The following is a 23,046-nucleotide window of genomic DNA, read 5'->3' as shown; positions in this document are numbered from 1 at the left end:
ACGAGCTGGCACAAGACTGACCCAAGCAAACAAAGGTGTCCAAGCTACATCAGCCCAGCATCCTGAAAATGTGGGCTCAACACACATTATTGAAATGCAACCTCATGCGCCCAGGAGTTGCTGCCCCCCACCAGAAGCAGTCAGCAGAGGCTGGTCCTGCTGCATGTGGAAGGGTTTTATCCCCACTTCAAGAAAGATGTTCCTGTACTTCTATTTCTATACCACTTTTTAATACTATGGAGGAAATAAAGGGATGGAAGAGTCACCAAAGAAATGGCACATGGTGATCTCTTGCTCAATGCTTACACCTTGTGCAGCTTGTGGCAGAGATTCCTGCTGACCCTTCATCTCCAGGATGGAGACTTGGCAAGAGCTAAGAGTTCAGATGAAGCTAATTGAGACAGGCAAGCAGGAACTCTCTCTGTAGCAGCAATCAAGCTCAGATACTGTCAGCTGTCACTTGAGGTCCTGACATGAGATTGGAATTGAATTGTGAGAGAAGCACCCTCATTAGCTGGTGTAGGCCTGACCAGCACAGTAGACCAGAGCATCCCTGGCTACCCCCAGGGAGCTCTGGTGCCTGTGGGTGCTGGGACAGCCAGGTGGGTGGCACAGAGCATCTGCTGTCACTGAGGGATTAATGTTTAAAACGTTACTTTTCTGCAATCAGCACGCTTAAATATGTTCTTGGGTGACATTAGCTGTGACCCAGGGCTGTACCCATGGATGCCCAGGTCACCCAAACACCTCATTCCAAAACCTCTTCAAATCAAAACCCACAGAGGAACGAAGCAACTGTACGTTACATATGCACACCCTCTCCCTTTCACTGCTGCCTCTCCTCTTCCACAAAATGATCTGCTGGGTGTTTATGTCACCGCTAAAGGAGAGGAGAAGTCCCTGGTTGGGGCAGGTCCTGCCATTTCTGTTTGTCCCATGGCACACACACCTACACGGCTGTATGGATCTGAAACAGAAATTATAACCTCTGCTCGGAAGTTACCAGCAAGGTGACTTTGCTGCTGCGAGACCTTCAGATTAGCTACATGAAACATTTTGCTGTGTCTCTGGCAGGCACTCCAACACGCTGGATTCTGGGGAGATGCAAACTCCTCTGAGCCGAAACCAAATCGCCCCCCTCTCCTCTTGAGCACCGTCTGACAAGGGCTCAGCCAGGCGTACCGCTCAGCTCTCTTTTTCAAAGCTTAGTTACTCCAAAGACTTTTTGCTTTATGGGAAAAAGACAAAGTCTAATTCATTGATATTGATACACAAAACCGTCACGTCACTTCATAGAGCACACACCAACTGCTGAATTTAAGCCCTGCATATTCATAAAAAGAAGTTAGCCCATAAATTAAATGTTCCCTTTAGCTATCACTAGTGTTGATGTGCTATAAAATGCACAAGCCCTCTGATTCATGACTAACCTACCAAAGAAGATAACATTTGCATATCATTATATTATTAAAAAAAACAACAACAAAGCCAAATGCTCTGAAACACAAATGTGATGATTTCAGACAAAAGAGCACAGCGCGGTCCTGTCGGGACGCCGGTCACCTCGCCCACCCTCTGTGGGTCTGCCATTTCCCCATGGGCATCGGGGCACATGCTGGGGACACGGGGTTCCTTGGAGGCTCCAGCCCTGTGTCTTGTCCCCACACACAAGGTGCAGAGGGCACAGCCCAGATGCTGAATTTTGGGGCTTTACCATGGGTCTGCAACACATTTTGGCACTCTGGGGCCAGCTAAGCTTTGGTGTGGACACACTGAAGTAACTAGTGTAAATATATTTTCTCAAAACTTCTCACACCTGCTTGTAAAGAATGATTAGACCTGATTGCTGCTCCCAAGTCCGTGGACCTCAACTCCCCATATCTCGCTGCTGCACACACACACATTACTGATGCCAACTGGCATCCCTGTCCGTCACTCAGAAGACAATTTACACTTAGTCTGGGGGCACAGGATGAGGAATGGCTGTGTGGATGCCACGCACCCACTCGAACATCAGCAGGGAAGGGACAAGGCTCCCGCGGGGATGTGCTGTGCTGCCCGCTGTGCAGTGTGACCTGCCCGACAGCAGAGGAAATGCAAACAGACACTCTTTAGATGCTACCAGAGCCCAGTAACTGCAAGTAGATACCATATTTGCACAGTTAAGAATTTAATCCCTCTTTCATGTTAGTTTTCCTGTTCCCCTTGTCTTTCACAATGACCCTTACTGCTGAGTGCTAGGCTGGGTAGATGAGGTGGGCCATGGGCTGGCTGGGTTGTTCCCAGATGGGCACTAGAGGAGCTGAAGGATGCCAAGGGTGGGCTTGCATGGCTGCCCATCCAACACCCCAACCAGCTCAAGCAACAAGGTTCCTTGTTCCCCCTGCCATTTTTTTTTTTTTTGAATGCAAAAGCACGATCAATAAGTCACTGAAATAGCAAGTTTGTCTCTGAATACATAAATTGCAAAAATTGTTATGAATAAATCTGCAAGTACCACACTGAGTGTGGCACATTTTATCAAAAAAAAAAGCCCTGTGCTGGGTTCCAGTGCTTTCCGGGAGGTGGTGTCATTCCACATACCCAGGAACATCTGCAAACCCCCGTCTTCTTTGGTGTGAGCTGAATGGAAGCATGACCTCCTGTTCCTTGCCATGAACCTTGAGTTCACACTCATATTTTCCATGTTACAGGAAGGCACAGTTCACCCCAGGGGTGCTGCAAACAGAATCTCGTAAGCCAGATGCAACACTGCTTCTTAAGGCACCTGAAGGAGCTGTATTCTTAATTCAAAAGCTTACATACTAGTAGCTTAAGGTCACTTCAGCTTTTGTAAAGAGTGGGACAAAACCAGGAATGCTTATAGGGCTGGGCTGTCAGCAGGGTAGCAGAGGGATTACAAGGAACCTGTGACTCTGCCTCTTTCTGCCTTTACTGGTAGTTTTTTTGTGTGTGAACAAGTGCCATACAACAGATTGAGGCTGGTATAAAGGCCTGGGACTGTGCAAGAGCACCCCGCTGAGCCTCAGCTGTGCTTGCAATTAGCAATAGGCATGAAATGATTATTGTTGTGGTGGCTGATGGCAATCTGAAGTGACAAGTTTTATGGGGGAAGTTGTAGTAGGGATGTTCAGCAAGTTTCTGCAAACCATTAATCGAAGGCTGCAGCACAGTTTAGTCAAAGCTATTTTATGTCATTCCAAAGGTCTCACAAGGATGCTGAAAGAATATTTTTCTGCTCTCAGTGCCTCGGAATGGAGTTTTTCTAGGTCAGGGATTCTTTACTGCCCTATTTAGTGTCAAAAATACCCATTTGCCTCAAATTAGCAGAAAGCTTGTAGTTAAGGGCTAGAGATTAGGCATACAAAATTACTCAGCAGGTGACTGCTGGGTGGATTTGGGGGTTGAGAAGTCTTTAAAACTGACTACAAGACATTATATACTTCTGACAAAAGAACATAGTAATCCTACCTGCTTGCTTTAACCACTGTTGTTTGTCTATTATTATATGCTTTAATGCTCATAAGAGCAAAACTACTGGTGATACTACTCAATTACCATAGTAACTCTCCCCTATGACCTCTCATTTCAGTACTCGCTTTCCAACCAGAACCAATCCAAGCAGGGCAAATCTATTTAAAACTGTGACACACATGGCACAAGGAGGCTCCGAACGCTGGCTGGCTCCCTCTCTTTGTCTGGGACACAGGCTTGTTTTGAAATGCTGAAAGGCAGCTTTGAAATTAAGCCTCAAATTCAAGGTGTTTCAAAGGCGAGGGCCAGGGCTGCCTCCACGGCATCCTTGCTCTGGTCAGCACGGACCGAGGGGACCACAGAGGTGGGAAGGGACAGAGGAATGTGTTGACTGCGAGTCTTATTTCCTAAAGGAAAACTGAGCCTGCTCTAAGGCAACAGCCCTCTCTCAAAGGAACTCCATCAGCCAGGAAAACAAACCAAACCAAACCAAAATGAATTAAAAATTTACCGACTCTTTGTATGTGGTGTTTGCATCCCCGTCCAATGGGCCAGGATCTCAGCTGGTGGAAAGCACAGCGGGGCTGTGCTGATTTACAACTGCTGACAGTACGTGACATTCGACAGAGCCCTGTCCATCCCCGTCCCGGGCGGTTCTTGAGATCAAATTTGGTATTCGGTGTTGTCACATGCATTCATGGCAGCCACCTCCCCTTGGCAGGTGCCATCTCCGCAGGGGAGGTGGGGACGCGGCCACAGCTGCTCAGGACCGTGCTCGCTGGGGACCCGCTCCATGCACACAACTGCCAGCGTTGCCTGGGGACTTTCTCAGTGCCTGGGAGCAGGAGCTCTTCTGGTGCTGTCTGTTCACGGTGTGTCCTGTACGTGCACGCAGCCAGGCTTGTGCACACGATGCTGTGTTCAGGTCTGCAATCCAAAGCCCAGGCTGCTCGATGGCAGGACCACTCTTGTCCCTCTGGTCTTCTGTGGTCACTGACGTGTTCCTCTCCACCTTCGCTCACTGTTTCTTTTGCTGTTGATTCCAGGCGGTCATTGCAATTACAAAAACCTTGGTAAATACAGTAAGCACAAAGCACGGAGCCTCATGGCCAATGCAGTTTCCTACTCTTTTCTTAAAAAGATGTTCCCAGCACGCCTGAACTTACATGGCAGGGTACACAATCCCAGTTTGAGAGCCTTCTCCAAAGAGCAGCTCAGCCGGGATGCTGGATGTGGGTGAGAGCGGTGGTGGGACAGAGCTGCCTCCTGCTCTGCTCCCAGCCTGCGCTGGAGAGGTCTTGGCCAGGCTGCCAGTGCTGAGCCCTGGCTATTTCTTGGGCCGTATTTCGGAAACCCAGGCTTTGCTTGCTGCAGAAGGTAACATGTCATCCCCAGGCTGACCCACAGCCAGGAAAGTGGGGAAAGACTGGGGACAGGCCCTTGGCAACACAAGTTTGCCAGAAACTCCTGAGTGGTGGCCCCAAAAGAAGATGTTGCACAGCCAAAGTGGGCAAAGAGCCACGGTCCCTCCAGTGCACATGTAGCTCCTGTCCCCGCTGTCAACGAGGAGATGGGGACAGCCTTTCTGCCACACAGTGAAGAAGGAAGAGGCGCATCTTTTCCCTGCCAGCACACATTTTCTGGATGGCAAGTGGAGACTTGCCACACAGCAATCCCCATCCCACATGTTCATCAACTTTTCTTCCCACTACTCAACAAAACCCATCCCCTATGCCGGCTATCACTCCACAGCTGATGGGCTCCCCGTCTCCTGCCGCTCGTGGGGGGACCAGCAGAGCCATCCAAAGGCACCTCAGCATTTTGAGCTACAAAACCTCCAGTCCAGAGGCCAAACCTGCAGCTGGGTCAGGGGCTCAGCCCAGGCAAAGAGCACCTGGCTTGGTTGTGTCCTGGCTGTGGCCACAGGTGGCATCAATAATAACCCAGTGACTCTTTTGATTTACACCTGCCAAGGATTTGGCCCATTCCTCCAAGCCTGGCAGGGGCCAAGGCTCAGGGGACCGAGTGTGGCGTCTCCGTGAGCGCCCGGGCTTCCCAGAAGTAGAGAAACTGGTGTGACATGGCCCACATTACAGAAATGAAGATTAGCGGCTGTGGATCTAAGAGCACACAGCTAACCAGAAAATAAGCAATGAGTTAATATCACAGGCATTGATCAGCTAGTCTTACAATTAATGCTTCCAATAAAAAAAAGCTCCCCCTTTTTATTCAACAGAATAAGAAATTAAACACTTGTGGGCTCATTCTAAAGAATGAATGAAATTGAATAAGCTACCTAGCACTTGAGATTCCCAGTGAGTGCTTGAATAGAGCAAACCTCCTGAGTTGAATGGATTGCCTTTTGGGACCAATTTGTCTCTTTTCACTCTTTATTCCTCCTTTTTTGCTGACAGATGTACAAAGGCGGAACTGCGCTGTGCAGCTTAGCTACATGCACCCACAGCAGCTGTCACTTTTGTCGAGCAAGTTAATCAAGCAAATGCCACCATATCCCACTTTCTATAAGGAACAACATGTTATAGACAGTAGTCTTGGGAGACGGGGAGGGAGGGAGAGAGACTTTATTTTAACTTTGAGTAGCTGGTATTTTTTTTTCCCCTCTGTGTGTAAAAAAAAACAAGAAAAAAAAAAAGAAAAAAAAGAAAGCAGCCAAAGCTGGTAGTACAAGCTGACACTTTTGTTTTCTCGTAGAACAAATATTTAATAAGATTTTAACTCTAATTTGTACTAGAGAGAGAGCTGTCTGGTTTTAATTAAATTTAAGGGACTTAAGGGACACGGTTAAAAAAGAAATGGAAGCTTTTTGTTTGTGTTAACGCTTGTTGATAATAATATATTGATTGTCAATTGCTAAGCCCAAAAGATTAGTGTAGTAAATACTATTATCTGAATGCCACAAGTGAAGTGCTAGCTTCCCGTCCCTGCTTTTCCCTTTGTGAGGCAGTTTGAATCACTGGTTGTTATTTATACATTTTCTTTGATAAAACCAACTTGTGTGGCTGATTTTTTTTTAAACCCTGCCTCATTAAGTGCATAATAGCATTTACGTGTGGGGCTTTCTGCTTTTTAGCCTTTCAAGCTTAAGCTTATATTCCTCTCTCACAACCATGTTTCAAAACTTGGGATGTTCACAAACAATTGGATACACACCAATATTGTATATATCAGATGCTCTCTTGCTATTGCCAAAGACTAGAAAATAACAGAACATTATCTGCAAAGAATAAATAAATAGTTATCATCCCTCTACGCTGCCGCACACCAGATAATAACAGCGTCTGATCATTAGGTAGCTTTTCTAGCACTCATAATTCTTTAAGTGCATATACTCTAATTAGCTATGCAATAGTTGACATCACAAGTAGGATTTTAGGGCAGCTCTACAGAGCACACAACGGCAAAGCACCGCAAGGGCAGCCCTTTATTTGCTATTACAAAGGTAATTCCCTCCCAGATTCACACACTTTTGAAAGTATCTTCCCTTTCAGAAAATACATCTACATTTTGGTAACAGATTGCAGTCTGTTAATTTAACTTCTCCATGGGGTATTCGGCTTGGTATGTCCAGAAACAGAGCACACAAATCAGAAGTGTTTGGGATATGTGAACTCATTGCCAAACCCTGGACCCCTCACTTGCACCTTGCCCGTACGAGCAAATCCTGGGCAAGCAGTCCTCACAAGAGGCAACACAACCTTCATCTTCTGAATGAAATCACTCTGTTAAAATCTACATTAAATTCTAGAGATCCAGTAAAATGCTAACAACTTAATAAAAATACCCTGAAACCTCAGGGTCTCTTTTATTTCTTGTATTTTATTATGTTGTTCTATCAAAGCCTCATGAAGCTGTCTGGAGTCACCCTGGTCACACTCACTCTGGGCTATTACTGAAATAAATGGCTGTACTGTTTTTTCCTGGGAATTTTCGTATCACTATAATGCTATTACTGCAAGTACACACAGTATATTCAACATCCACCCAGTGCTGTGATTTCTGGATGCCTTTACTCTAGTGTATATTCCTTAACTATGAAATTCCATTCACATTAACAACGAGGAAGTTACAAAGTCAAAGGGGCTCGATATTAAAGTAATTTGTATTATTATTTAATAAAATCACGGTCCCAGCCTTGCTTAATAGGGTTAAGCTGCTAGCCAGAGCGACTCATCATCTGTCTAGGATGTAAATGGCATCACCGAATTACATTATCTTTCCCCCCTTTCTCTTCCCAAAGATAAACCACAAAGGAAAAAAACTTTGAATCGCATAAGAGCTCTGCCTTCAAATAAAGAAGAGAATTCAGAATGAAAGCTGAAACACAGACCCGGGTGCATGGAAGTGCCGCACGCTTTTTGCAGTACATATGGCACCTGAGATCACCCACGGCTTGGGGATCTCAGCAACAGGGTGCGCTCAGGCTGGCGCTTCACCCTTAATTGGGAAGTTGGACCCGATGGGGCTCAGCAGGTTGGTGCCACGGGTGTTAATGGGAGGGAGGTGCGGGACTCCTTCTGGGTGTGTTTTCTGCCTGTGCCAGTGGGATCGCACAAATTCCCCGCTTGCCAAAGGGCCACAACCCATCCTGCACGCTCCTGGCTGCAAATTTCTGTCCGCTCTTCATTTATTCCTTCTTAGGACGGAAAAGGAGGATGGACATCTTTCATGCCAGTGGCACCAAGGGCTCCAGCAAAGAAAAATGCCCGAAAAGATCATCCCTAACACTCTCCACTTTCAATACTGCATAAAACCAGTTAACACCTACACGTGTTTTGCGCAGCTGCAACTTCACGTGCTGCGGTGGGTGCAGGTTTGTTTACTCCACCTGTCAGTGGCTTTGCAGACAACCTGTGCGCTCTCGTCACGCAAGCAAAGGCTTCCCACTGCAGGTACACAGCCAGAGAGAGACAGAAAGGGACCCGCAGATGGTACTGCACCTTCACCGCAGGAGAAACAACTCAGCTGCTGGGGATACGACGGCTTGTAATTACGCAGGCATTCCCAAGTTGTATGTCAGGGTGGCCTACCCAGCTAGCCAGATGCCAAAAAATGTCTGTCTAGGCAAAAGCCACATACATCCCTGGCAGAGGTGAGAGCAGGGTAGCTCTGAGGATGAGCTCATGTTTCCCTGAGCTTTCTCCCCTGGGGAGGATCTCATTGAAAGAGCTATTGCCGTGTTGGCTCACCTCCTATAGCTGGGGATGCCCTGGTCCCAGCAAACACCTATGCCAAGCCTGCATGCTGACCACTGCCAAACAAAGCCCAGCCACGTGCTGCTTTGCTTGCTCTGAGGAGGGCAAACCCCTGGAGCCATGTGCTGCTCAGGGCTGGATGGAGACCTGTTTAGAAACAGCTGTTTCCCTACGGCAGGGTGCAGGGGGGATGTGGCAGGTGATGCTCACAGTGATCCGGGAAGGAAACCTGCTGACATGTGTCCTGGCAGCACCTCTCACTTCTCTCTCACTCGCAACATCTTCCAAGCAGGGACACCCCACGCTGAGACCCGCAGGTCTGCAGGCTCAGAGCCTCAGTGGGTGCCTCCTTTCCTCTCTGAGACAGGACAGCCCCAGTCCTTGGGCACTGTGTTATACATCTGCCAAAAATGCAGGAAAAATATTCAGGAAATAGGTAAAGCCTGTCCTGGCTGTAGATACAGCTCAGCAAAGTGCACAATACTGGCTGGGAACTGTCACATAACCCCCCCAAAACCCTCTTCTTTGCAAGATTTTGCCAACCTTGGTTTTCCTAAATGAAAAGCTTCTGCATAAAAAAATATAAAAGCATGTACACACACACACAAAACTACTTCTGTATGGATGCTTGTTCTCAGATACTTTTTTTAACCCATAAAATATTCTCTGCTTATTTCAATTTTTCAAAAAAGAAATGAAGTTGACATGTTAGAATCTAAGTTTCTATATAAAGCAGCTTAGTAAAACACAACATCCACACAGTGTGCTGCTTTTCTCTGTCCTGATTCCAGGGCCCTGCTAGTGCAAGGCAGTGACAGTACAACTGGATGCAAAGTTGCTCAATAAGATGCAATATAGAAATGCATGCTATGTAATACTTTAATTTTACTTATTATTAGGTTGAATCAAAAGCTGTCGCAAAGCAGGACTTCATAGATTTTAACTGGTTCTTTCATAGCCTGCAAATTGGAAAAAAAAAAAGAGTAGCTAGAGGCTGCCTGAGTATCTCAGTCCTGAGCATCAGAGGAAGCATCTCCCCTGGTACCATTCCTGGGGTTACACACTGGAGAAAATGCACTCCCTGTCCGAGCCCTGCAAAGCATTTTTGAATGCTGATATCATACATCCAGGGCGAGGTTTAAAGGAGCACCGGGAAAGGAAAGAGCCGCAGATCAAGAGAAACGAAGTGACCTGGGACGGCTAATCTCGCACGCACTGCTGGCTGGCGCGGGCAACGGCAGCGATTGTGTGGGGCTGGATTGCGGGGGGAGAAAAGGAAAAGAGGGATTGAAGGCGCTGCTGGAAACCAGACAATTCCTCATTGTCCGCGGAGGGGCCATCGGCTCACCCCTGCGCGCACCGGGAGTTTCTTTGGGCAAAGGCCCTTTGCGCAGCCCGGAGGGGGGAGCAAAGCCGCCGGCAGTGGGGGCTCAGCCCCAGGGGGTTGGGGGTCAGCCCCACACATCTGTGTGCACCAGGATGTCCCGGCCCTTCCCACGCTCCTCGCACCCCCAGACTCAGCCGGCACCTGCGTGGGTTGGGGTTCACAGGGAACACCAGCACCCTTGGGCTCTCTTTCCTGATGACCCACAAGACTGGAGGTCCAATTAGCTGAGGCTTCTTAAACGAGGCTTGGCCGCAGCTTCAGCTTAGAGTGTAGTGTGTGACTCGTACGTGGTGACAAATGTGCGCAGGGAGCAGAGAGGCTGCTCGGAGAAAGGCTCTCTCTGGATTGAGGATGCCTTGCTGCCTACAATAGAGCACGATGGTTTCTCTTCCCCTAAACCTACCTTGGCTACTCACATCTACTGGGAAATAAATGATTTTTCACTCAGTGCCTGACCTAAAATAAACATCTCTGACGCTCAAAAGCACTGTGCAGATGATGTTAGCAAGCCTAGGCTGACCTTAACGTAACGGAGCAATCAGTCTGCCTTCTTAGAATGATTAATGGAAAATCTCCTCTGGAAAAGAAATCAAATTAACTGTCTTCAACCAAATGTCTACTGGAACACAAAAACCTGTTCTGATAAAGACATTTAGGAGGAAAAAAAAAACCCTTACAAGCATGTAAAATCCAGTGCCAGATCTAGGACTTATTTTATTAAGACTCTCCCTAAAATAAATTAAATGGAGCCTACTTAAACGAGCAGCTCAGAAAAGAAACCTTGCTAAGGGGAGTGCAGGAGAGGCAGGAGGTCACATGCAAGTGCATGTTTGCTGCTGCATGAAGCTCATGTGTGGGACTGAAAAAGGACGGGGGTTGGCTCCGATGGGCAATGTCCGTGTTAAGTTCCTCTCCCCGCTCCCGCTCCGAGCGGGCAGGTGGGAAGAAACAGAGGCTGCAGAAGGATGGTGCACACTGTGCCTCCTCAGAACAGAGAGAATTTGTCCCTCCCTAGAAGATACGCAGATGATTGCCATCACAATTTTATTTCTTTTTCCCAGCAAAGGTCCCTGCAGTGGGACCGACTCCAGGTCCAGGTCTGAGTCCTGCCGAGCCAGCCAAGCGCTGTGCCAGCCTCTGCAGCAAAACCTGCTCCGGCTCCTCCAAAGATACACAGGGAAGGGAAAAAAAAAGCAAGCTGCACTTCCTCAAGATCAATCTGCCTAATTGTCTTCATTCTACAACTCACTTGGGAAGCGGGGAGAGGGAAAATAAAGCAAAAAACAACGCGGAAGAAATAGCTCAGTGCAGGCCATATCAGGATGGGAGTGGGAGAGAGTTAGTGCCCTAATGAGCAGTCTCGCTGCGTGGGAGGGAAACAGGTTGTTGTCTGCCTTAGAGAAAGCGGTGAGTGCGGCTGCGAGCCGATATTAGATGGGAGCCCGGCGCGCAGCCTGATATCCGTTCTTCCCCTGATCCGCAACCCGTCCTCCTGTGAGTAATTCTAACTCACAGTGAATAGCTCCACTGACTCACGGCCAGGCTTTTGGGCTCAAGGAAGGGAAGGAGAAGGGAGGGTGAGAAGGGCTCTCTTTTCGCATTTGATGGCGCCATGCAAGGCTTACACTCGAGCAAGAAATGCCATGATCCTGCAAGCGTGCCTTGAAGGGGCTGCCAAAATTCAAGTGGGTAACCCCGCTGAAGGCAGAAGCTTTGATTTTAAGAATAAGCTAATGCCTGAGTGTCTGCAGAGGACTTGCTGAATTAACTGACAGTTGTCAGTCTGTGGTCTGTTATTCTTCTGTACACTCAGGTGTGATATCAGGCTCCAAACCAGTAGGAAATGAAACATATGCTGAGTTGCCTGTGGATGCTCCAGTAAACCAGCGAGAAGTGCTCAGTCAGGTTTCTGGAAATTTGTACAAGGAATTTGCTGAAGCCTGAGACTCGCTCAGTGCCCTGCATCCTTATTACTCAATAGCTTGGATATTCAGAAGTCGGTCACCAGCAAGAGCAGCCACCTTAGGAAATACGAGGACAGTCCTGAGCTGTGTCCTCCAGCCTGGTGCTCCTGCTGGGTTATGGGCTGGGGAAAGGACATTAAAATCCACCATCTGTGACAGCAGCCTTGGGGTAGCAATGGGGCTTCCTAAAAACCCACCCGAGCTGAGCCCGGGAGACGGGACCTGGTGCTACATCCCCAGCTTGTGCCTCCCCGAGAGCGGTGGGAAGGAGGTGCCGGCCCTAACATTCCAGCCGTGGCTTCTCCTTTGCTGCTGGGAGAGGACCTGGAGTGACTGTCTGTCTGCACCGAGGATGGCACAGGGCAGAGCAAACCCTTGGTCTGCCCCACCACCCTCCCCGCCAAGTCTGCCTGGACCCCACCGATCCCGCCCTGCCATCAAGATTGAAAAAAAACCCAACAAAACGCCTCCGTCTTGCAGAGAGGAATGGGCTCGCTTTCTCGTTTCAGGAGAAAATACTCCGTCTGGTATCCCGGCTGTGACACAGACCTTCGAGGAAGCCGAACATACACAGTGACAGTGAAGTGGTAAAACTGCCTTCTGCAAAAAGCACCGTGACTGCCGCCACCTCCGCGGGCTGTATCACTGCGTGATTAAGTTCTTACCAGACTTTTTGGTAAAGGCAACCTTCCTGATCTGATAACTGCCAAGGACAAGCCAAATACGCAGGGTCAATCTATGCACATTTAATCCCCAGAAGGCAGATTAAGTGTATAATTGACCCATATAATCCATGTATCATCTCCAGTGAAATGTTTTCTATGTCCGGTTTAGGCAGACATGAGGCCCATAAGAAAGCGATCAGAGACACAGTATTACCATTGCAGTGGATTTCATCAAAGTTAGAGATGGCTTTTTAATCACTGATCTCAGAGACTGCTAGATTTAAGCAGATGAACTAGCACTAAGCACATCTGTTTTAATCCTTATCTTCTACTCAGGCTGGTGTCTTCAAGAAGTACAAGGAGGAAAAAATAAATTAATTTTTTTTTAGGTCCTTGCAATCTTAGGAGCTTCTCTTGGTGTTTTGATCTCTCATATCAAAAGCATGTTTTCTTTTTTTTTTCTTTTTTTTTTTTTTCGGTAAGATATTGAATTAATCATCAGAGAGAAAAATGCCATCTGCGCTATTTAGGGACTGCATCAGGATGCTGGAATTCACAGGATCTCGGGGAGCTCACTTGACGTTCAGTAGCCTTTTGTGTATGTGCTAATCGCCTGGGGCTGGGGAGGAAATATTCTCACTATGTTTTACATTAGTGTTTACCAATTTATAAGGAAGAAAGGTTGGCAATCACACTATCTACTAGTCAATCATAGGCTTTCTGGATCACATATATTCTGATGGGTTTAAAGCTACACTGTGAGTATCTAAGGGTGTGTGTAAAGACGCACACATGCATAAATAACTTCCACCAGAGTTCACAACCCTTACAAGTAAAACTCTCACTGCTTTCAGAAAAAAATACAGATGTCTAAACTCTGATCCTATGAAATTCTGAGTGTCCCAAGCCAAAGGGGACCTGAATCTTGCAGGATTGGTCTGAAAATTCAAGATCACTCTGAAGATATTTTCCCATGTTTAAGATTCACCTGTCTGCCTCTGCCTCATTGTTCCTATGAACAGTCACATACTGCATGTCAACTCTATGCCCTTTCCAAGGAAAAAGATGAAATTTTCCTTTCTATCAGGCACTACATGGAGTTTGTGATCCTTCTGCATGTCTGCAAAGTATCACAGCGGTTCCAATCCCAAAGCACCCAGCCATGCACAGGAACACAGGGAGCAGATGCTATGATGCTATTCTGAAAGTCTTCTGTTACCGCTGCTCTCTACCAATGGGTCTTATTACAGTGTTTTAGCTTTAAATGTTATGAGCCAGGCCAAGTAAATAAGTCATGTTATTCTGAGGTAAACAGCACTGCCAAAAAGCTAGTTAGGTTTTGATTACCAGCAGAACTCCATGATCAATCTGTTCGTTCAATGATCCCAAGAACAGAGGTTTTAAAAATTAAGATGACTCTATTTGGGAGGGGCGGCAAAACGCTCCCCTGACTAATTTGCAGAATTAAGAGGATTAACATGCAGATCACACAGAAACATTACAACGATCTTCTGCAAACACCAGTATCTCTCGAAGATCATAGCCCTGTTCTGCAGGTGTGGGCAGGGCACACAAAGCAGGGGGAGTGAGATAGTTTCTTAGTTAAGAAAATCATAGCAAATGCCAAAAAAGATGCATTCACCCAGCTTCTGCTGGGAGACGGCCTAACGCCCTCTGCAGCCGCTGCTCCTGGGAGGAAACAAAGAAGGGAAATGAATGGAAATGCTGGGCAGCACTGCAGAGAAACGTGGGGATTAGGAATATTCTGGGAGCTGCAAAGCCCACCAAACGTGCAATAGGCAACCTCGCACTGTGCACCGCCGCTCTTGCACTGCTCACGACTGCACAGAAAGGGGATTTAGCTCTATATTGTGAGTGTCTCTAATGTGACCCCAATGACAGTGGAGGAACTTCCTGCAGGCAGATTTAAGCTGTTTACCTGCCATTGCTGCATGTATTAATATATAACAACCTAAAACTGGACTAAGCTTTTGGCTGGGGTAAGTCAGCATCACCGCACCAAGTTAACAAAGGAGCCAGCCTCGAAAGTGTTAATAATCTCATTGCCTGGAAAAACTCCGCACTAAGAGGATTGCTCCTCTGCCATTCCTGTGGAAGGGGGAACAAAATGAGGCCCAAGTCTAATTCAGTATCATAAATACCATTTTTGATTATTCCTCTTCTCTTATTAAAAAGAGAGCTAGCACCTAAAATGTCCTTGGAAATATGACCATCGGTGCAGAGACCAAAGGAGCTTAATGACCCCGTGGCCATGCCATGTTGCTGTGTTAGCTGCAGGGCTGTGGCTGAGATCAAGCTCAGGACAATGGTGTTAAGCATTTGCTCCTGTCCTTACCGAAACACAGGTGAACACAGCACTGATTTAAATGGGATCTGGGCCCAACTGATCCCCACATAATCATAAAACCTGCTGTTACTGATCCGCCAGCAGCAGCTCAGCCGTGCCGAGAGCTGACCTCAGGAGCAATTTGCTTCTTCAGCTACAACCCGGTGAAGATGACACACGACCACTCAAAACATAATTCCAATTTTTGGGTGGCTGGAGCTCAGCGCATCCCCCTCCCTCCTTGCGAACCAAGAGCCCCGCAGCCCACCCCGCTTGCGGGTACGCACTTACGTCCATGAGACACATGCAAAGATGCCAGTGGCATCGGGTCCTAATGCCGCCCCACTGGTGCAGGGAATGGGAATGGGAATGGGAACAGGAATGGGAACAGCTCCCACACTGCCTGCAGCTGACGTGGGTCCAAACAGGCAGTGCAATGTAAAAACCCTACTCTTGATTATTTTATTTTGCATGGACTAGGGAGACTCAAGGAAAGCAGGGAGGGAAAGAAAGGTTTTGCACTCTTTGCTTTCCCCAAAGTAGCTGTTGTTGTTTTTTTTTTTCTTTTTTTTTTTAATGTCAACTGTTAATTTGTTTAAAATATGGCTTGGTAAAACTAAGTATGAGCAGATCAAACTGAAATCAATATTTGTGCTAATTACAGCCTTTTGGAAATTGGAAATAATGGCCCAAAGGGTACAAACACACCAACTGTGAATCATAGGAAAAGGATGAGGGAAAAGGCAGTGTGGGCATTGAAAAGAACAGTCCAGATGAGCTCTGGAAATCTAGCTGCTCATGGAATAAATTTCAACACAAACGAGCAATGCACTCGCAGGCCCGCTGCAGATGGAAGCGACAGTCTTTTGTTTTATGTTTTGTTTTTTCTCCCCATGCCTGCTTGATGGGTGATCTGCGTCTGGTGCTCTGCACTGCAAACTCTCCCCCGAGCGAGCAGGCGCGGGGCCCGGAGGAGCCGCTGCCGTGCTCCGTGCATGAATGAGGCATTCTCAGTGGATATGGGTCATGCTAGTAGATGTACACAGTAAGATTATTTGACTCTAATTCATGCCACTTGATATAATGTGATAAAACATTTGACATGAGAGATAAGTTCCATTTTAATCCGATAAGGTGCGGGGGAAAGAAAGAGTGGGGATTGTAAAGGAGGAAGAGGTTTCTCAGGGACAGGTAATGCGCAGATAGAGAGGTGTTAAGTGAAGGAGGAGGTTGGCTGGGAAAAAAAGCAGCTTTCCCTGCACACCGAGGAAGCAAAGGAGCGAGTAAAGAAAGCGAGGAAGGTTGTTACAGTTCCAGAGCCAGGAGACTGAGAAATGGCACTGCTGAGAGATGAAAGGAAGGAAAGTAGGAACAGAAGCTGCTTCAAACAGAAATCGATATATGGACAAATACCCTAAAGGAGACTGAAACACTAATGCTATAGGCTGGCCATCAACAGAAAACCTTTGCTATAGAACAGCTGTGAGGACAGAAAGGCTATAACACAACAAGAGCAGCAGAAACAGAGATATCAGTCAACATGCATCCAAATCCAAAACAAATGGGCATCACAGGTCACTGTTCTCTTACAGTTCAATGAGTTTATCTTGTGCAACAGAAAAATAGCTTTGAACATCTGGGTTATCATGTCTCAACTTTACTTTTGGTGTCAGACATCACAAGATGGTCCTCCTGAAATACAGAACTCCATTCCTAATCAGCTCCAATTTGGTTAGCTTTTAAAATTGAAATTTAGTATGCTTAATTTGCTGTCAATTTTGGAGAGCTTGTCAATGAAACACACTGCAAAATGTGCAGAAGAAATGGCCCTTAGCAAACTCATCTGCCAAAAACCCAGCTCAAATTTTAGCAGTGAGAACAATGACCAAGATGTTCTGTTACACAGAGATTTTCCACAAGCTTGAACATAGTAAAGGGCTCTCTGAGAAGATGCTGTTCCCTCAAAATCCACACACAGACAGACCAAGACACAGTAGACTAGAGTAGAGATTTAAAGCAGGCAGAGAGCAGATACGAGCCTTAGTCAGAAAGAAAGGAAAGATTTATTTATTTTTTAAAGCTATAACCAATAAATTTTCTCAAAATGTGACTTATCCTCCTGTCTTATTTTGTCACATTTTGGGTTTCTCCTGCTTGGTGTCCAAGGAGGAGAAGGCATTTACTTACATCAAATAACCTTTCTATATACATCTCCTCATTGACCTTATCACGCAGGACATCCTGAGAGTGGCGGACAAATGTCACATAGGCATCAGCAACATCCATCCCCGGCTTCTGCATGGGGGAGAGAAGAAGAAAGAGAGAGAGAAACATGAATAGCGGCATAGGGGCAGCTCCTCCGCGTAGCCTCATGGCTGCTTTGCCTCCTCCTCTATCTCCTGCTCTCCTCCTGCAGCTCGTGTGCTCCTTACCTGACGGACACCGAGTCCTGCAGCTTTGTGCCCCGTGCCCAGCAAAACACCCTGCACAGCACATGACCACGCAAAGGCACCTGCTCTTTCTCTTCTTTCACCTACAGTGAAGCCGGTCAGAGGAATAAAGCTCTTCCTCGACATACCGATGCCGGGAAGTTGTCTTGCTACCTTTGGTACTGTTGACCTAATGAGTGAACCAGCAAGCAGGGCTGGGGATCTGTTGTTTTCTAGGGTTATCTTCTCTGTGCAAACCCTCTGGTTTCTGAGGGTAGAATGCTAACAGCCAGAGCTGGGCTCTTGGTGGTTCTTCTACAGTGTGAGAAGGCGTGCAGCAAGCAGCTGGTGTTGCAGGAGGCATGACAAAAATCACCTTTCTTTCTCTGTTTAGATCCCTGACTTTAGCTTACATTTGTGCTGCTCTTAAGAAGAAATTGGGTAAATGGTAGGTCAGGGAATGTATGTCTAAATGAATGTTCAAGCTGCTGCTACACTGCAGGAAGCCTCCCCGTGCTGCCACAGCTCTCTGCAGAATTTAGCCGACTTGAAACAGCAACCTACAAGCATGGAAGATTTTGGGATAATAGCATTTCTTTAAAGAAAATAGGAACTGAGGCAGGTGGAAGGGAAAATACTTATTAAAAAAAAAATCCTGTTTCAGTTCACATTGCTTGATATATTGGAATCAAACTTACCTCAAAGGAAAGCCATTAAAATACTGTAACATGACTCATTACAAGAGCTGCCACATAATCTTAAATTTCCATGGCACATTGTAAGTTTGTTAATAACTAGTGTCATTAGTTTCCATTACTGTGATTTACCTCAGATCACAGAGTATCATTTTTCTGCAAGATACGATTGTCAGCCGCTGTAAATTGAAGTTAGTTAACACATCTGTGTAATTTCCAGGGTGAAAATGAGGACAGTTTGGAAAGCAGTAGGAAGGGAGTTTTTTAATACAAAGCAAACAATTATCAAGCAAAGGGCCAGTGCTTGGCCCTTGGGAAGCCAGTAGCATTTCTTAACACCTACTGCAACAATGACAAGGTATTAATTTGAAAAACAATGAGGACAACACAGATGTGGCAGTAGTCAAGTGTTACACTTTCAAGCAATTTTCAGCGTGCCGATCGTGCCCATTTCAAGGTGGCATTAAACCAATTGGTTTGTACCCAGACAATTGCAACGGTGTTTGCGGGATTAGATTTAACCGATGTTTTTCTCTTCAACACCAAGATTTCCCCTCTGTCCTCTAAAAGAGGAGCCCCTAACAAAACAGATTTTTCTTTTTCCTTCCACCAGAAAGGCAGCATCTCACTGACCATGAAGCATCCTCCCTTAGAGGTTTGGGAACTGTGCAGGGCTGCTGGTTGATTTCATTAAAAATTTTGGGGCTGTCAAGGAAGCTGTTGTAAGGTGGCTTCACTTCCAGGGAGAGGTGTGGAAACAACCAAGAAATAACCCAGATGAATGATTTCTGCTTTATTTTATGCAAGAACCAAAGCATCTGACTGGCTCCAAGGATGGGAGCAGACCCCACTCCTCCGGCATAGCCACAATGCTGAGAACCTCCAGAGGGTCTCCCAGGTACAATGAGAAAATGCTTTTGGAAAAGCTTAAAAGGGTTACATAGCATTTTATTGAGGTTGCTTCCCTAGACACACTTTACTTTCCAGGGACACAGAGGGCCCATAGAAGGCCACTCTTTGCCCTGAAAGTTACTTTAAATAACTATTCTGTGCTCAAATTCCTGATGATTAAATATTTAAGATGCACTTGAATGACTAGGAGTTTCAACTGAAGGATCTCCACATTTTCTAGAGCTAGAGATGAATTCCAAGTCCCTCTTTATAATGCTCTCAAAATCTTGTTTCTATTACTTCAAGACAACAGGATGCCAATCACTGCATTGGGATATTTTAAATCAAACAAGATCTCTTACTGTTCAAGAGTTTGTCTTCCTCATGCTGGGCTAAAGATAACAGCAATCTGGTAGGAAAGATTTCTTTTGGGCTAAAGGCATGGAAACACCAAACACAGATGATGTGGTCCAAGATGCCTGATAAATTTATCACATCATGTGAGAGCATGCAGAGCAATCACATCTGCATTAAAAGTACATATATACACTATACATGCAGGTCATCAAACTGAGCTATTCTTGATTTACGTTGCCCAGTCTAATGGGATGCAGGAACAGATATGGTGTGTTAAGATCCGCTCTTTCTTCATTTGTAATTGCTCAGGATCTTTCTGCTTGTAACTGTTACAGTAACCCCTTATTCCACCCAACATTCATATGCTACACTTCAACTCAACTTAAATGTAAATTTCTGGCAAGTTAAGTTCTCTGTCTAAGAATGTTAAGGGTTCTTCTCCTTATGAATCAAGGTCTAATTAGAGGAGACGATGTACAGTTTTCCTATACCAATTACAGAAAAATGGAAAAAAATTATTTTCATTAACAATTTCCCAAACACATGTTGCTAGCTCATCATCATTTCCCCAAAGTAATAAAAAGCCATTTTCCAAAAGAGTAAAATAAACCAACAATTAGAAGAACAAAAATAAAATAGATTAGCTAATGTGTTAGATATGTGTTGGCTCAGTTCTAACATGTCTGGACCTTTTTGTTTGGAAAATATACTGTATTTGTACAAGTCCAAATGAAGAACTAACAGAATGCATTGCTCCAATTTTTTTAAATGTGATCCAAGCCAATTGCATAAATATGGTACCTTTTTGACACCATCTGCAAATTATTGCCTAAACAGCCTCATAGGTCTCCATTAGAGGGTAACTGCTCATTATTAACTTCATGGGGCTATTCTTTCCAGTTCAAATGTTAGAAGTGTGAAGGCTCATGGTTCAATCTTGGCTGTTAATGCATAATGTGGGTTGCTACACATGCCATAAACCAAAGCACAATGCAAATTACTATGACAGAAGTTGTTTAAATTGTGCTTACGGGTACATCCACGTATTTGGAAGCAGCCTTCACCTGCAAAAGGAACAAGAAGAGAGTTTACACCATCAGTACATCTTCAGGTCTTGGCTTCTCCTTTAAACACCTGTAAGAGCTTCTCCAGCCGAGACTTGGGACAACGTAATACTGAGTGGGGGAAAAAGGGTGATAAAAACTACCTTTCCTGTCTAAAAGAATAGGCAAGGGTGGTATTTTTGTTGTTGTTGTTTTGGAGAGGTAACTTTACTTCTGCTACAGCTCTAATAGCAACAGATGATAGTGTGGGAGTTGTGCTTCTCCCTTCTCCTTCAGCGAGCGGGGGAAGATGGGGTTCGAAGCTAGACATAGTTATTTTCTTTGGAGGCCTCGTTCTCCACCTAATGCCGCATGTCTCTGAAGGCAATGCCTGTCTCTCCTGTCGGGAGCTGCATCCCGGGGCCCGTGGGAGCTCCCCCGGCAGCACGATGGCACAGCGAGGCTGGCAGGCACCTGCACCATGGTGGCCACAAGAAAGCGCTCAAAGGACCCTCATTCTGCCCTCTGCCCATAGTCCCAGCTGTGGTGAGGTTCCCCCAGCTTCGTAGGCCGCATCCTGGGATGTTCTTTCCCCCCTTTTTGCTGGCTGTGACGCTGGCAGGAGCTCGCAGACTGTGCTGGGGCAGCGTGCTCACTCCATACCACAGAGAAGTGGCCAAAGCTTTCCTGCTTCCCCAGACTGCGAACAGCTACGTTAGTTTCCTATGATTTTTCCCCTCCTTTTAAAAGATGTTATTTGAGGGAGGGTATCAGAAGGTGGACACTGCACTCTGCCGTGTCCTCACACCGTGGCGGGGGCTGTGAGTCCCCAAATTTCATTTGGTTTGCCACGCAGCAGGGTGCGCATTGCCTGGCACAGGAGGTGAGGTGGCCCCCAGTGTCAGGGCCAACTTTTCCAACTGAGCAGTGCCCAGCTGGCCAGAGAGACCTTTTTCCCACTGTAGCATAAGGCACTGTGTCTAGAAAGAGCACGGTTGAGATTTTCCACAACGCTTCTGCTTTTAATTAGGGTAAGCGTTGCCGGCCATCTTTGTTTGGGTGTAAAAGCTCACCTGCTTTTAAATATTTCTAAAGCTACCATTAAAACAGCCTAAATATAACACGCACACAGTTGCATCTTGGGATGAATAAATTATGTGTCCCGAATGAGAGAATGAATGTATGTGTGAGACAGAATGTGAGAGTGGGTGGAAGCACTCATATGGTGTGTGTGGGGGGTGCATAATTAAGCACAATGAGGCGATACAAAAGACCAGACTGGTGGTAATTGCCGAGGTGAACGCTGCAAGTATTGGCAGCACCCGGGCTGCCGAGCCCAGGGGCAAGAACAGAGGGAAGGGCAGGACGAGGGCACTGAGCGCCTGTCGCCCAGACGCGATCTGGCTGTCAGAGGGGACGGAGGGGGACGGGGCACGTCCCAGCACACAAGTTTATGAGGGAGGCAGCAAAACCAGCACCAAACCATTGCTCCCGGCGAAGAGCAAATGCTCGTTTCTCCTCCTCCTGTTTCCCGGACACCTCGCCCTCTCGCTGCCTTTATCCTCAGAACTTTCTTGGGAGGTAGCAAAGCACCATCCCTTGCTCCTGGGATCTGGGGAGCCCCAGCCTTCCTGCATGAAGGCAGCTGGAGCCTGGCCAGTGACTGCAGCTCTGGGGTAGCTGGCAGTGACCGCACACTCATGCTGGCGTGGAGCATCAGCAGGCTGGGCTGCCCAAGACACCTCCAAACAAGCTCTCTTTCTGAGCAGAAAAGCTAAAAAGAAGCTTGGAAAATGATGTGGTTCAATAGCCCACAGAATTCAAGGCAGGGTCTGTGCTCAGGGCTGCGCCGTGCCATGCACCTGTATCTGTCAGTGTCATACAGGGCATGAAGCAATGCAGCAGCACCCCAGAAAACCTGCATTCTAAGCTTGGATTTAGCATTCTTAGGTCCAGCTTAGCACCACAGTCTCAAGCTGCCTTCTTCCTCAAAGCCAAGAGGCGACAAGAATAACTCAGTCGGCTTCCTGCAATCTCCCCCCCTCCACCCACAAAAAAACTGAGCTGCTTCTCCTGCCCACTCCCCTTTAATCAGAATAATTACTTGTTTTTCTTTAAACTCAGATTTGGCTACATTTAGTGAAATTTCCAAACTGCCGGATGTTGTGTGATTTTTGCTAGGCTGCCGTTTTTCACAAAGTATGTAACTTTGCCATGAAATGTCTCAGTTTACCATACAAATTTTGTACGGAACAAAAATAAGATCTTTCGCTTCTGTCTCCCTTGGGTAATATGCAGTCTTTAGTTTTAATTACCGTAGGTGTAACTCTCCACCTACAGAGGCCATCCAGATTAAAGAGAATTTTAGCAGCTGTCATTCCTGTGACTCAGTGGATCTGTACATGCAGACACCCAGCCAGGGCCTGAGCTGCTGCTGCTGCTGAGATGAACTCAAATGTAGCAACAAACAGAAAAGAAAAAAAAAGAAAAAGTCTGTCCAAATTTAGAAGGGTGTTTTCCTCTCAAAGTGCTCTGGAAGGAGAAGTGGCTAGTGAGAATTTATTAGGACAACCGATGCATT

The 23,046-nt window shown here is 46.5% G+C and overlaps 1 protein-coding gene across 18 annotated transcripts in view; it reads right to left on the bottom strand.

Annotated features, from left to right (window-relative positions):
• The window catches only part of CADPS (calcium dependent secretion activator), a 211,152-nt gene that overhangs the window by 4,632 nt on the left and 183,474 nt on the right, over positions 1 to 23,046 (bottom strand). For all 18 annotated transcript variants that reach the window (XM_071813271.1, XM_071813272.1, XM_071813276.1 and 15 more), the window contains 2 exons: positions 20,454 to 20,486; positions 17,238 to 17,345 (listed from right to left, as the gene is read on the bottom strand). In XM_071813271.1, coding sequence (XP_071669372.1) covers positions 17,238 to 17,345; positions 20,454 to 20,486 — 141 coding nt within the window. The remainder of the gene's footprint in view (positions 1 to 17,237; positions 17,346 to 20,453; positions 20,487 to 23,046) is intronic.

This window comes from Patagioenas fasciata, chromosome 10 (assembly GCF_037038585.1).
Source record: "Patagioenas fasciata isolate bPatFas1 chromosome 10, bPatFas1.hap1, whole genome shotgun sequence".
In the NCBI taxonomy this organism is placed as follows: domain Eukaryota; kingdom Metazoa; phylum Chordata; class Aves; order Columbiformes; family Columbidae; genus Patagioenas; species Patagioenas fasciata.
Note: the sequence above shows the minus strand (reverse complement) of the source record. Positions and strands in the feature narration are given on the sequence as shown.